Source organism: Chelonia mydas, chromosome 6 (genome assembly GCF_015237465.2).
Source record: "Chelonia mydas isolate rCheMyd1 chromosome 6, rCheMyd1.pri.v2, whole genome shotgun sequence".
NCBI lineage: Eukaryota > Metazoa > Chordata > Testudines > Cheloniidae > Chelonia > Chelonia mydas.
The window spans coordinates 46343317-46358452 of record NC_051246.2 but is presented as its reverse complement, the minus strand read 5'-3'; the positions used below and the strand labels follow the sequence as shown (position 1 = coordinate 46358452).

General features: G+C 40.8%; 1 protein-coding gene across 4 annotated transcripts in view; it reads left to right on the top strand.

The window, feature by feature from the left end:
- The window catches only part of BBOX1 (gamma-butyrobetaine hydroxylase 1), a 65866-nt gene that overhangs the window by 6018 nt on the left and 44712 nt on the right, over positions 1 to 15136 (top strand). For 3 of the 4 annotated variants that reach the window (XM_007067977.4, XM_043548168.1, XM_043548169.1), the window contains exons 2-3: positions 2080 to 2523; positions 5160 to 5274. In XM_007067977.4, the coding sequence (XP_007068039.1) occupies positions 2143 to 2523; positions 5160 to 5274 (496 nt within the window). In that variant the 5' untranslated portion in view covers positions 2080 to 2142. Of the gene's footprint in view, positions 1 to 1109; positions 1589 to 2079; positions 2524 to 5159; positions 5275 to 15136 lie in introns of those variants that run through there. The other variant, XM_043548166.1, reaches the window with a different exon arrangement.

Genomic DNA, 15136 nt, shown 5'->3' with positions numbered 1-15136 from the left:
TTTGAGAGCCAAATTCTGATCATGCTCCTCTCTGAAGAACTAGAGGCAAGTGTGGAGCTGAATTGTCTGCAAGATATTCTTCCTACGCAAGCTATGGGGAGTTTAAGTTGGGAAAGGTAGGAGCAAGACCAGCTGGCAGAAAGAAAGGGTAGTTTGCCCTGGAAGGAAGTTGGACTCAAGTCTCTCTTAGGTTGGCTGACTGGGGAAGCAGCTAACCCCATCGCCCTCTCCAAATGCAGCACTGAGCAAACTGGCCGGCTAAGCGTTGAAGGCCAAGAGAGGTGTCAAATTACTGTGCCGCCTCTGTGGAAACAAGAAGCTCCTGCTCCCTGAGGCAAAATGCTTCCTGACCTTCCCTGGGGCAGTTTAGCTCCACACCTTTACAATGGACTGGGCTTTAAAGGCACCGCCCAGCCTTTAGCCATCGTGAGTTATCCTTTTACAAGAACTTTTTGAAATACAGGATTTTATGTAGGGCAGCTGATTGTCCCCTCCCCCCAGCCCCCCAAATAACTTGAAAGAACCTTAGAGAATATACAAGGGACTAGAATATCAGCTCGTGTAGCTCCATAGTATTCAGGGAAGGTATGATGATTTACACCAGCTGAGGAACCCTGCCCAAGGTTTGCAATACACTAAAATAGCCATCTTAATCATGTTGCTATTTTCACCTTAGTTTGGCATCCAGATCTTCTAGGATTTCAATATTGCAGAAATCCTAGTTGTTTCCCAATATTTGCTGAGTAAATCTGTCCTTTAAAAAGATTAGAATAAGTATCCAATTATTCCATGTTAAAAACAGATTAAAACATTCAAAGTTCTTCCCAAGCGCACACCCTAAAGCTTTGTCTAAAAAATCCCTGTTATATTTGATAAAGAGATTGCAGGCCATTTTGGTGGTGATAATATTTTTACAGTTAGTAGGAATTGGGATTAATGTTTTGAAAAAAGTGATGAATAAACGCATATAGCAGAAATGATCATTCTGGATATGAACCATTGCTTTAGAAGAGAGAGACACCTACAAAGTGTAAATGTGTGCATGTGTGTATAGTTTAGCTGTAATTATGCCTTGCTTGTATGTATTGTTGTACAGACTTATTAAAAATGGAGCAAGGTTGATAGACAATAAATGCATCATTGGGATCCTTGAATTAATATGCCCAGAGGGGAAAAAGTAGAAATATTTTATTTTTTCATTCAGTTAAACTAAATAGAAACCAGAAGAGGCGCGAGGATCCCATACTACACAGGTCTCGCTCATAACCAGTGGGGAAAAATGTAAGACCCTGGACCAAATCCTGCACTCCTTACTAAGGCAGAACACCTATTGAACCCGTGGGAACGTCTCCTGTGTAAAGACTAAGGATGAAGCATTAGCCCCATTGAAATCAATGCCAGTTTGCCATTGACTTTAATGGGGGCAGGATTCTGAGCTCGGATATCAAGATTTGCCCACTGGCATCAAAAAAACAGGACAAACCAGAAACAAACACAAAAGCTTTGAAGTGGTGCGAAGTTCTATTTAAAAAAAACTTGGGATTGATTTATTAATTTGGGAAGAGGAGTAAGCATATTTCTCAATAAGGTAAATATTCAGTCACAGGTTCTGTTCTTAGTTTAATATTTGATGCATCCTGTATCCACAGATTTCCCTTGCAGGGGAATTGTTCAATCTTCTAACTGATATCATCATTAACTATATGAGTTGAGATAGGATACGGTACAGTAAAGCCTACATTTTCGAAAGCAACTAGTGATTTTGAGTACCTCAAGTTTTGGGTGCCCAGTTTGAGATCCTGATTTTCAGAAAGTTTTCAGCTCACTGAAAATCAGGCCCCTGTAAGGTATATCAAGTTGAGGAGAAGTTGAGGCACCACCCAAATTCACTAGTCGCCATAGAAAATTTAGGCCTAAATATACATTTGTCTTTGGGCAAAACTTCTACACTATGGGGAACATGTATTTTCAGGAGTTCAGGGGGAAGGAAGAAAGAGAAGGGGAAATTAGCTTTTTTTTTTTTGTACATTATCTTTTTATCTCTATTCTTTCTATAATTAATTTTGTTCTTATTTATAGTACTCGGAGGAACTTGCACTGATAAAAAGGCATTCTTGATCTGACGATTTTGTAATAGTCAAAATGTGGAATGCTGTGGCTAAAAACCTATTAAGGACTAAAGTCCACCAAGACTGTTCACGCACTCTGCTGCTAGTGCAAAAGGGCAGGAGTATTCTTACAAGACCGCCTTCCTCTAGGAATCATTGGCAGCATACAGCTGGAGCAGTTCAGCCTTTCAACATGAGTACAGGTATCCAGAAGGTGGAAGCTTTGGACGTGAATAATTTTGTCCGTATTCAGTGGGAAGATGGGAGTAAGAGCCTTTACCCTGCTGTATGGCTAAGAGACAACTGCCAGTGCCCTGACTGCTTCCTGCATTCTGCTAAAGCACGCAAACTGCTTTTGGAAGACCTGGATGTTAACATTGGGGTGAAGGAGGTAACTTTGACAGATAGACAAAAGGTATTTTTTAAAAGAAATTTCGCTTTCATGTGTACATTTGTATAATAATTCTTGCCAATCCGTTCATCAGCAACCTGAATAGAGAGAATAGTACAGCAGCTCGAATATCAGGATATGCCATAATCATGGATCCACAAATCATATTGTGTATTTGCAGGATTTCTAGGTATAACTGTCATTTGAGGAATCCAAATCCTTTCATTTTATGTCATCTTACGGTAAAATCCACTTCAAAAATGTTAAGCATAAGGTATAGGAACCCCCAAATGTTCTTATTTAGTTTTTTCTTAATTAACTTTAGATAGATAAAACATTTTTACCATAGCCTTCACTTCTTAATCTCTAGGAGCTGGTGTGAGGATCAAATTGCAGACTCTTAATACCTTAGTCTTTCACTCCCTCAGACTTCTTTCCCTCTGTGTGTCTAACTCCTTTATGGAGGAAGGATAGTATGACTCCCCCACAAAGAAAGTAACTGTCTCATACCTGGTACGCTGTCTTTCTTCCTGCAGGAGACTTCTGTTTGTGGTGTCACAGTAAAGCATGGAGTCCTTAAAGGCCAGAGCAGGGAAATTCTTTACTTGATCTAATAAATAGTTTCTAATTTGTTTTATAAAAGAGCATTTTTAAATTTATTTTACCTGACATTTACAAATATATAAAGTAAAAAATTTGGGGAGAGAACCCTCCTTTTGAGTCAGATCTGCACTCAGTCTCCACTGTGGAATCTCAGTGAAATCAATGAGATTGCATGGATGTAACTAAGGGCAGGACTTGACCCTTTATGTTCTTGTCGGCAAATAGTAAATGTTATAAAACAGACATGCAAACTCAATTCCCTTTATTTATTTTATTATTAATAATGTCTCTTAGCACTGGTATCTTCAACATGCTTGGGCAACAAAATGGCAAGTGAAATTAATGAGGATAAATGCAAAGTAATGCACATTGGAAAAAATGACCCCAACTATACATACAATATGATGGGGGCTAATTTAGCTACAACTAATCAGGAGAAAGATCTTGAAGTCATCGTTCATAGTTCTCTGAAGACGTCCACGCAGTGTGCAGCGGCAGTCAAAAAAGCACACGGGATGTTAGGAATCATTAAAAAAGGGATAAGAGAATAAGACGGAGAATATCTTATTGCCGTTATATAAATCCATGGTACGCCCACATCTTGAATACTGCGTACAGATATGGTCCCCTCATCTCAAAAAAGATATGCTAGCATTAGAAAAGGTTCAGAAAAGGGCAATTAAAATTATTAGGGGTTTGGAACGGATCCCATATGAGGAGAGATTAAAGAGGCTAGGACTTTTCAGCTTGGAAAAGGGGGGATATGATAGAGGTATATAAAATCATGAGTGGTGTGGAGAAAGTGAATAAGGAAAAGTTATTTACTTCTTCCCATAATATAAGAACTAGGGGCCACCAAATGAAATTAATGGGTAGCAGGTTTAAAACAAAGGAAATTCGTCTTCACTCAGCGCATAGTCAACCTGTGGAACTCCTTGCCTGAGGAGGTTGTGAAGGCTAGGATTATAACAGGGTTTAAAAGAGAACTGGATAAATTCGTGGAGGTTAAGTCCATTAATGGCTATTAGCCAGGATGGGTAAGGAATGGTGTCCCTAGCCTTTGTTTGTCAGAGGGTGGACATGGATGGCAGGAGAGAGATCACTAGCTCATTACCTGTTAGGTTCACTCCCTCTGGGGCACCTGGCATTGGCCACGGTCGGTAGACAGGATACTGAGCTGGATGGACTTTTGGTCTGACCCAGTATGGCCGTTCTTATGCTTTACAAACGTGGGAGGGAAATAAGGGTTGTTATCCCCATTTTGCAGTTGAGGAAGCTCAGATGCAGAGTTGACATGATTTGCTCAAGGCTACACAGTGAGTGGGTGGCAGAGCCAGGATTAATACTCAGGAGTTCCTGGCTTCCAGTCCCGTGCTCTGTCCATTAGCACGCATTGTTTCTCTGAATTGTCTGAATACAAGGTAAACGCCTACTTTACCCGTACATATGAATTATAATTATTAATTAAACTGTAAGCTCTTTAGAGAAGAGCACCTAGCACAGGGGGACACTAATTCATAACTAACAGAAATAGATTTTAAAGGTATTCCCATCCACTCCTCTTGTGTCTTTCTCCTTCAGTCCTTCCAAGTGGTCATCCCCTTCACTCCCAAACTATTGTCACTTCCTCCACCCTTTTCCTCCTTGTCACTCCCTGCAATGAAGTGCTGCCCTTCACAATCTATTCATGTCCTGCTTTATTTTACTGCTGGGACCCATACAGAACATACCACTGCTAAGTGCAGCATGGATAAAGAATGAAAGCATCCAGCACCAGTCAGGAAGCCGGGTCGCTTCTTCATTGTGAAACTGACCTCTTGTAAAAGGAGGGAATGTAGGTAATGCTTAAATGGACTTTTGAAAGTGTTTGCAGTTATATAAATAACAAGAGGTTGCCCACAAGAGACATTTTATTGCAAAGTAGCAAGTAATATATTTCAATTATATTTCTAGTAAGGAGATTGAATTTTCCTGGTCCCTTTGGTAGCTGTTTCAGGTAGGCAGATTTAATTGAATCTCTCATTGTTAATTGTCTTTTTTTTATTTTATGATATAAGGTGTATATTACATGGCCAGACAAACACACCAGTGAATTTGAGGCTGAATGGCTGAAGAAAAGGTGCTTTTCTGAACAAGCCAGAGCAGAAATGCAAGAAGAATTGTTTTTACCAGGTAAAAAGAAAAGGAGTACTTGTGGCACCTTAGAGACTAACAAATTTATTTGAGCATAAGCTTTCGTGAGCTACAGCTCACTTCATTGGATTCACCAGGTAGGGACTAAAACCTAATCTGTTATGCATTTCTTAAAACTATATAGGCTATCACATATCTATAGGTCCACAGGACAGCATATATTTATATAATGTAGCCCTTGTTTTGTTTTATGAAGTTTTGGACAGAATTTTAAAGGCATTGTAGCTGAAATGAAAGGGCTCATTTATTTTTCTTGTCTCTATGTTAATAAGTAGCTAAGTGACACACCAAGGATCCTGTGCTAAAGTTTTTTGAGTTTCCTTTACATCATGATATCTAGAGTTTTATTGTCATTCTCCAATAATGTGGTGGTTATGTTCTCTAGAAAATGAATTTCCCTGGCTGGGATGATTTAGTTGGAGATTGGTCCTGCTCTGAGCAGGGGGTTGGACTAGATGACCTCCTGAGGTCCCTTCCAACCCTGATATTCTATGATTCTATGAATTAACTTGTACACCATGCTATATAATGCTGTTCACATTTCTGTTGACATAATATGATATTGGTGCACAAACAGGAAGCACTGTTAAAAAGCTGGCTCTTACTCTTGAGTGACCCACCATCACCAACCCCAGACCACTGGGTTTGCTGCAGTGCATGGATGCATATAGCTTTAGCCCCTCTCTCCTTGCTTGCTGTAATACTGTGAGCAGGTAAAGTACTGAAGCTGACAAAATTTCTGCTCTCATCCTTGACAGGGTCTCTTTATGTCAGTTCTGCTCTGCAAGAAAAGTGATTCATTCTGGATTAAGAGTTATGATTTTATCTGTTAAAACAGGAATGTAGTTTTTATGAAAAGTGACTAGAGACGGGCTGCAAAAATCCGATCTGAAATATGCATTTCCCAAAAGTTCAGCAGTGTGCAGGTTAGGGATTTGGGTTGGGCTCATTTCTAAGCACAACAAAAGGACAGATGCTGGAAATTTGCAAATAATCATGGGGATGTCGGGGGGGGCGGGGCGGGGGGGGGGGAGACACAGCAGGAGTTAGTTACTTTTGTTTCATTTTTAACTTTATTTTAGGGAGCTACAGGTGAAAAAAGAAAATTCCAAGACACATGGGGCTTGAAACTCTCCTGTGTCTGGGCTATGCTCAGTACAGAAGGGGGATGAGTATCAGGGAACCAGTTACAGCTTCCTGATTCGTAGCTGGCATGAGTTAGAGCATCCTAACAGAGTTCTGCTCCCTCCCTTCAACCTTCCCTGCTCCTGCCATGGCTCCTATAATGGGGTCAGTTGGAGCATCTGATGCAGGAGCCAGCTGTACACCAGCTGACAGCTTTCCCCTTCACTCACCCCCATCCCCAACAATGGGACTCTCAGCTGGCCCGGTATGGCCAGAATCCAGCTCATTGTACCTCCTGAATGGCACAAGGCATCTGGTTTAGAATTGAGATCCTGGCACCTGGTGCAAAGTTGCACAGAAACAACCAGTCAATACAGGTAAGGTATTGTTTGCAATCATATAACAACTAAAATTGTTGCAAGTAGGTGGCAGAGTCTGGGAAGACAAAATACTTCATTTGGTTCAGTGGTTCTCGGCCTGCGGGCTATGGGCCGCTTGCGGCCCAGTCAGCACACAGCTGCAGCCCATGTGACATCCTTAGGCCATACATGTAGTATATAGTGTGGATGCAATCCACTTAACACAAAGAAAGCTGCACGTGCGGCCCACAATGGTAAATAGGTTGAGAACCACTGATTGGATTAGTAAATTTTTGCCATGTGGCAGAATAATCTGTGGTTGTCTGCCTGTTTGTCTGTTCAATAGTATGGGTTTTATTCATAATAAGACAAACATACATTTTGGGCCAGATTCACCTCCAGTAGCTCCAGGGAAGTTTTCAAATGATAGTTTCTTGCTCAGAAATCTCAGGCATACTGTAATATTGCACCTTGGCATGGTCTGAGTTTTTGTTGGCTTCATTTTTAATTACCAGTTCAAGGGTATACACTTCTAATCTTGGGGCATTTTGTGAAGTCTTCAAATGATATCAGCCCCAAACTCTCAGTCTCATGTTTAAATCAATTAAAACCCTGAATAATTCCATATATTAACTACTCAGGAGAGATTGAATATAATTTATGCTCATGCTTAGCAGTTTCTTATCTTTCTCAAAATCCCTTGTTATTTTTTTACAGTATCTGACACTAGCTCAAATAGCCTTGAAACATCTGTTCCCTTGAGAGAGATGCTTCCCTGGGTTCCCCGTTACTGCCTGATTCAAAGCCTATTGAAATTAATGGGAGTCTTTCCATTCACTTAATGGAACTTTGGATCAGGCCGTTGAAACTTTCAGAATGGGAACATTTATTGTATAGAGGCAGAAAGTTAGTCTCCTGTCTTTCCGCAGAAAACAACTCTAGTTTCTCTTCTCCTTTTTTCTGGGGAGGGTTGGGGGAAGGTGGCTTGAGTTTCTCCCTGGGATCCACATGCAGAAAGGACCCATATTTGTTGAGTGTACCTGTCATATGCGGAAGTGTTGGCAGCCATCTCTGTGGCACTTTTTCCCCTGCAAAGGGAAGGTGCTGAGCTGGCTGAGTTGTGGGTAAGGATTGGGCAGTCAGACTTTAATAACTAAGGAAGGGGATACTTTGTTGTTTGGTCAATAGTTTTCAGAAACTTGGTGTTCCATGATAAAGATGAGACAATTGTTTATATATATTGATAATTGAGCTGGCTTTATGTTCTTGTGTGTCTTTCTGCTCTTCACCATGTTCCAGGAAAAGAAATGGTTGGATACAGTGAACAGCTTCTTTTAATTTTCCTCAGATTTCATTTGCAAATGGAAGTTTTCATTACGTAAATTGAGTGTTTGCTTTCTAGACACACATGGCCTGATTCTCCTCTTACACTGGTATAAATAAGGAGTAACTCTCTTGAAGTCATTTACTCTGGTGCAAAACGCATATAAATTAAGATGAGAATCAGGTCCCAGTGGTATGATGTTACCAGTCTATCATACCAAGCCAATACTCTTTTTGAACAATTGTAATAGCTAGTCTAATCCCTAACCATCATGCCTTAGGTTAGAGGTTAACCTCTACTTTTGACATTGTCACAGTTGTGGCATTTCTTTTACAAGTAGTTATTTGTTTTTGCTATTGGGTAATTTCGCCTTTTTATGATAGCTCTTGGTAAAGAACAACATTTCTGGTTTCAAAAAGTAGGTGTCAAAAGTATGTCAAAATCATAGAGAGGAGGAACAAACACATCTGATTTATTGAATGCTCCCTGTCCCCATGTGTGTATCGGTATCTGAGGGTCCTGGCCCCATGTGAGCCAGGCACTAGAGGGTTCTTGCCTTTCTGGGGGTGCCTGAGTACCACTTCCTAATGCTTTCATGTGATCTAGGGTGTCACTGTCCCCTGGCAGTGTCTGAGACCCACTCCCTGGCCCGCCTTGGGTGTGCTGGGATTTGGTGGCCTTTGACTATCTATGAGGGCCTTTCCAGGGGCGGGGAGTTGTATGGGCCCATGGTGCCTGGGCTCCAGCAAATTCAGGGCCCCGGAGGCCCAGCTCCACCAACGTTCGGGTCTGAGTCTCTCCCCTGGCCCCTCCTGCTGCCCTGTTCACCTCCACAAGAGTGTCTCTTGGCCCCTCTACTGCCACATTACATACAAATGTTAAATAATATTAAGTGATATTTGTGACAGTGGACACCTGTCCTTCAGGAACAGGCCTGAGACCACCTGTGCATTTCCCACCAACCACAAAACTGCCGTCAAATGGTAACTTCCGGTTACTCCTGATGTAGGCTGACTTTGGGTTTCTTGTACCTTCAGCTGAAACAGGATATTGGACTAGAAGACAACTGATCAGGATATTGGACTAGAATACAGGATATTGGACTAGAAGACAACTGATCAGTTGAGTTTGGTAATTCCTCGATTCCAGTGAACTGACAACCTAGCAAAGCCTGGCTCTCCAGTTCATTAATAAGCGCATGAGCCATGCAGTCCTCCAGGTTTTTTTTTAAGCACATAAGTCTGTTTTGTATCAGCCATACCATAATTGGGTTTGAAAGTCATGAATGAGCTCCACTGGACTTGCATTTCATTCCTTGTGAAATGCTCAGCTATTAAGTTTTCCTGTAAAGGTTTTGAAAAATAAACAGTTTTCAATGGAGCTATTTCAGCTCTGCCATGAAAGTGAGGATGAAGACTGCCAAACTGCTGATGGTTCATCTTTAATGTTTCTTAACTGCTCAGCTTTTTATAACTTGTATCCTTGAATCCTAGCCTATGGTAGCAAAACGGAAATTATATTGACTATACTTAAAGAGTGGAAAGAATATGCAATGCTGACATGATGGAATAATGAAAAATGTGAGTGGGACTGGGTACCACCAGGAAACACTGTCAAAGAACACAATTCTTGTTGAGAATAGCTTTTTAATAGATTCTCAAGCTGTAGATTTTCTTGGATAAAAGAAAAATAATGTTCCCTGTTGTTCCGCATATGGGAAAATAATATGTTTTGTGTGACATAGAATTTTACAATACATTTTATTATGCAGTCATTTAAATAATTTAGATGGAAGAATTTAAGTATTTTAAAAGCACAGCTTCTTTTCAATTTTATAATTTGGAAAATGTACTTAAATCTAGATACCCCCAACCCCTACAATCCCTTCCAAAATTGTAAGAGTTTGTAGAGCAACTAATTGCACTAAATGTGAAGGTATGGGCCCGTATTGCCCCTGGCTTTGGGAGCTGAGGCGGAAATATCTGCAAAGATACCTTTGCATTTCTTCCCCTGTTGTTTGTCTCCCTGCCCCCATTGGAACCACTCTACTTGCAATTCCTCTGGCTCTGGTAGTTCCTGGGACTTCAGAAGTAGCTCCAAGGGTCAGGAAAAGGGAGTTCTGCTGAAAAGATGGTACAGCCAGGTTGTAGCTTCAGCTCTGTGGGGCAAAAGAGGTGGAATGATGTGTGTGTTCATCCCAGTTCACTCACTACTCCCCTCAGCCTGCCTATTCTCTGTCCCTCCCTCTGCATGGACTCAGACCATGGTCAAGGCACAGGGTTTGGGGTGGGGGGGATCAATGCCTTCGAAGAGTGAGTGGGAAGAATCACATGCTGAAGGTCCTCTCTGCTTAGACATTAGGGTACACAGTCTAAGCCATAGCAGTGAATCAGTAGAGAAGCCTTTCACTTATGTTAATGCAAATGCACTTAAACTAAAAGTGATGCACACTCATATCAGAAATATATGCTGGAAACTGTGGGTCTGATCCAAAGCACTTTGAAGTCAATGGAAAGATACTTTTGATACCAGCAGAGTTGGATCAAGTCCTAAAAGATCATTGTTAAAAAACAAAAACTAACAAGTCAAGCATAACAGTTTTAAAAGCTGTAGGATATGCTATGTTAATATTGTGAATGACTATCAATCCAATTTAATCTGAGGTATTTGTAAAGTGTTTATCATTACTTCTGTTATAACCAGTAGTCCAACTATAGAAAACATATAGGACTGTCAGCCAGTTTCTTCTTTTTTAATGGTAAAAAAAACAGCCTTCAACTAGTACTTAAGTACACTGAGTTACTGCCAATTTTTGGATATGTTTATTACTGCAGATATTGTTTGCACTGTTGTTGTTGCCGCCAAATTGGTCCCAGGATATTGGAGAGACAAGGTGGGTGACTTAATATCTTTTATTGGACCTACTTCTGTTGGTGAAAGACGAGCTTTGTAAGATTGTCACATTCTGGGGTGCAATTCAGACCAGTGAGAGGTTGTCACTGGGTGTCTGGTAACACTGAGTGACTTTAAAATGCTCTGCTGCTGTAGCTCCTTGTGGGTACGTCTACACAGCAAAGAAAAATCTGTGACTGGCCCATGCCAGCCGACTTGGACTCGTGGAGCTCTGGCTGTGGGGCTGTTGAATTGCTGTGCAGGCTTCTGAGCTTGGGCTAGCGTCCAGACTTTAGAACCCTGAGGGGTGGGAAGTTCCCAGAGCTTGGGCTCTAGCCCGAGTCCAGAAGTCTACACGGCAATGTAACAGCTCCACAGTCCAAGCCTTGTGAGCCCGAGTCAGCTGGCATGGGCCAGGTGTGGGGTTTTTTTTGCTGTGTAGACATACACGTACCCTGTGTGGATGCTCCCAGCCAGCATGCAAGCATGCATTTGGTGTCTGTGTGTTGAGCAGCCCTGGTTCAGCAACTCTGACTCTAGCAGCCTGCTTGTTATACCACAATCACACTCTGGTCTACGCCAGCCTTGGTTACTACTAGCCAAGTGACCCCCAACACACCCCCAGTCCCAAATTTCCCCCAAACTGCCCGCCCTGAAATGTCCAACTCTCTCCTGGAACATTCAGAGGAGCAATAAGGTCTGTTCCTCCTTTGAAGAGACAAAATCACAGCAGCTTGTTGCTTTAACTGGAGTTAATAATCACTTCAAGTCAAACACAATACTGGGTTAATTTAAAGTAAACCATAAATAAATTATTTAATCCCAAAAAGAGAGGTTTTAAGTCAGTTCAGGTATAAGGGATAAAGACAGAGGTGGCTATGGCAAATAAAAGTGAAAAATGCTTTCTTAACAAAACTACAGTCTTGGTTCAAGGTAAGATTCTTCCCACACTTCCTTCCAGTAAGATGGTCAGGATATCCCACAAAGTGCTCAGTTCCTTTGTCATCTTAGGTTAAAAACCTGAAGAAGAGCTCTGTAAGCTCGAAAGCTTGTCTCTTTCACCAACAGAAGTTGGAACAATAAAATATATTACCTCACCCACCTTGTCTAACTGCAGATGTGTCATTTTATGGTGGTAGTTGTTTTAAGGAACATTTCCCCCTTCTTTCCGTCCATGCAGATGATGCCTTTTTGATATTCAGAAAGCTTTATTCTGAATTATACAGACTGTGATCTTGTCTTTAGAATCAATATGAGAGTTGTCACCCTTGTTTGATTTTCATAGCTTTATTTTGGCAGCTGGAAATAGTTGGGAGGGGGTGCTACCGCACCCCCTGGCTTGAAGTGGTTTCCATTATATGCAGGGTTTACAGTTTGGATCAATAGCTCTTAGCACCCCCACTATAAAAATTGTTCCAGCACCTCTGTTTGGCAGATTAAATATTAAATGCAAACAGCTATATTATTACAATGCTAAAGTTTCAAATTTAGCGCCTTACCCCTCAATGTCCCTCTCATTGATTAGCAGGATCCAGCTCCTAAATGTAAGGGTTCCAATTCAGCAGAACATTTAAACACTGAAGTGCATGCACAAATGCTTTGCTAAATACAGATGAGATTTTTCATGTGTTTAAAACTAAGCACACATTTAAGTTCTTTGAGTTGGGACCAAAGTCAGGAAAAGTCAGCACAGAAACCCTTTCCAGTGTTGCCAACTCTCATTATTTTATCATGAGTTCCATGATATTTGCTGTTTTTATTTCCTTAAAGCCCAGCTCGTTGTTCAAGTGATTATGTGAGAATTCCAACTTTAATTTTTAAAAAATTGTTTTTGCCCTTATGGTTGTGCAAACGAGTTTTAAAACATGACCCTAGTGTATTCTAAAGACTCAGAAACCAGAGTGGGGAAAAAGAAAACACCACATTTATTAATAAGCCATAAGTTTTTGAGAGCTGATGGTTTTTGAATGCTTTGGGTTGACAATACTATGCATATATGAGATGTACAGACACTCCTGTGTGGCTGAACTTCCATGGTTTCTTCTCACCTCTTCCTGAAGCACCTATTTGGGGAGAGTTTTACATGTGGGAACAAAAATGTGAGTCTGGTTATTGTGGACCCACAATTACAGGGCAAAAGTAAAGGCTCTCTCAAAATCAGGCCATTTAGCGTTCAGCCATTTTGGATTATTTCTGCACAAAAAATCGGATATGTTTTTGAATGCAAATATATATACATGATATGCACACAGAGAGATGATGAGAGAAATTGTAGGTTTTCCTAAAACTGTTTTGAAAAGTTAATCTCTGAGCTTAGAAAAAGCATACAAGTATTTCTACTCGAGGAGAGAATATTTGAAAAAGTCATAAACAAGTGATGCTAAGTGTATATCAGCAGTGGGTTTGCAGTCTACACATGACTAGACTCATAGACTTTAAAGCCAGAAAGAACCATCATGATCATCTAGTCAGACCTCCTGCACAATGTAGGCCACATAACCTTGTTGACCCACTGCTGCAATAGTCTAACAACCACTGGCTGAGTTACTGAAGTCCTCAAATCTTGAATTAAAGACTTCAGGTGTTACATAGAATCCACCGTTTCCTCTAGTTCAAACCAGCAAGTGACTCGTATCCCATGCTTCAGAGGAAGGCAAAAACAGAAAACAAAAAAACTAGGCTTCTGCCAAATATAGCAGTCAGTTAGACCCACCAGCCAGACACCTGGGAAAGAATTATCTGTAGTAACTCAGAGCCCTTCCCATCTAATGACCCATCTCCAGCCACTGGAGATATTTGCTAATAGCGGTCACAAATGGGCAGTATGCCATCATAGACAATCTCATTAGACTATCCCCTTATCAATCTCTGTCATAAACTTATCAAGCTCTATCTTAAAACAAGTTAGATTGTTTGTCCCCACTACTCCCTTTGGAAGGTTGCTTCAGAACTTCACTCCTCTGATGGTTAGAAATCTTTGTCTAATTTCAAGCCTAAACTTATTGACCACCAGTTTACATCCATTTATTCTCGTGCCAGCATTGGCTCTTAACTTAAATAACTCCTCTCCTTCCCTGGTGTTCATCCCTCTGATGTTTTCATAGAGAGCAATCGTATCTTCTCTCATCCTTTGTTTTGTTAGGCTAAACAAGCCAAGCTCCTTAATTCTCCTCTCGTAAGTTAGGTTCTCCATTCCTCCGATCGTCCTAATAACACTTTCCTATTTCTGCTGGAAACACCTTGCCTGGTGCTTATGAGGATTGCATTAACCTTTTTCATGGCTGCATCACATTGGCGACGATTGACCAATATACCCAGGTCTTTCTCCTCCTCTGTCACTTTCAAGGGCTTCTAGCAAAAATTCTTGTTAGTCCCTAAGTACATGACCTTGTACTTTGCACGGTTACATTTAATCCCATTTCTGTTACTCCGATTTTCAAGGTCATCCAAATCTTGTACGATCCTCCTCTATATCGGCAACACCTCCCAACTTAGTATCATCCACAGATTTTATTAGCCCACTTCCACTTTTTGTGCAAGCTCATTAATGAAAATGTTAAATAAGATTGGTCCCAAGACTAGTCTTTGAGCAATTCCACTAGTAACCTCCCTCCAATCCATCAGTTCATTTCTCAGCATGACCTGTTGTAATCTCCCCTTTAACCAGTTCCTTACCCACCTTTCAATTCTTGGAATAATCCCCATCTTCTATAATTTAATAATTTCCCATGTGAAACTGTATCTGATGCTTTACTGAAATCCAGGTAGATTAGATCTCTTGCATTTCTTTGTCTAGAAAATCAATTATCTTCTCAAAGAGGGAGATCAGGTTCGTCTGGCAAGATCTACCCTTTGTAAAAGGTATTGTTATATTTTATCCCATTTACTTCCAAGTTCTTAACTACTCTCTCTTTCAAAATTTGTTCTAAGATCTTGCATGCAGTTGAGGTCAAATAATGGGTCTGTAGTTTTTCAGATCACTTTTTACCCCTTTCTTATATATAGTTACTATATTTGTAATTCTCCAGTCATTGAGTACAACCCTGAGTTTGCAGATTCATGGAAAACCCTTGCTATTGGGCTTGCAATTTCATGTCCCAGTTCCTTTAATATTCTTGGATGGAGATAATCCTGAGCCCCC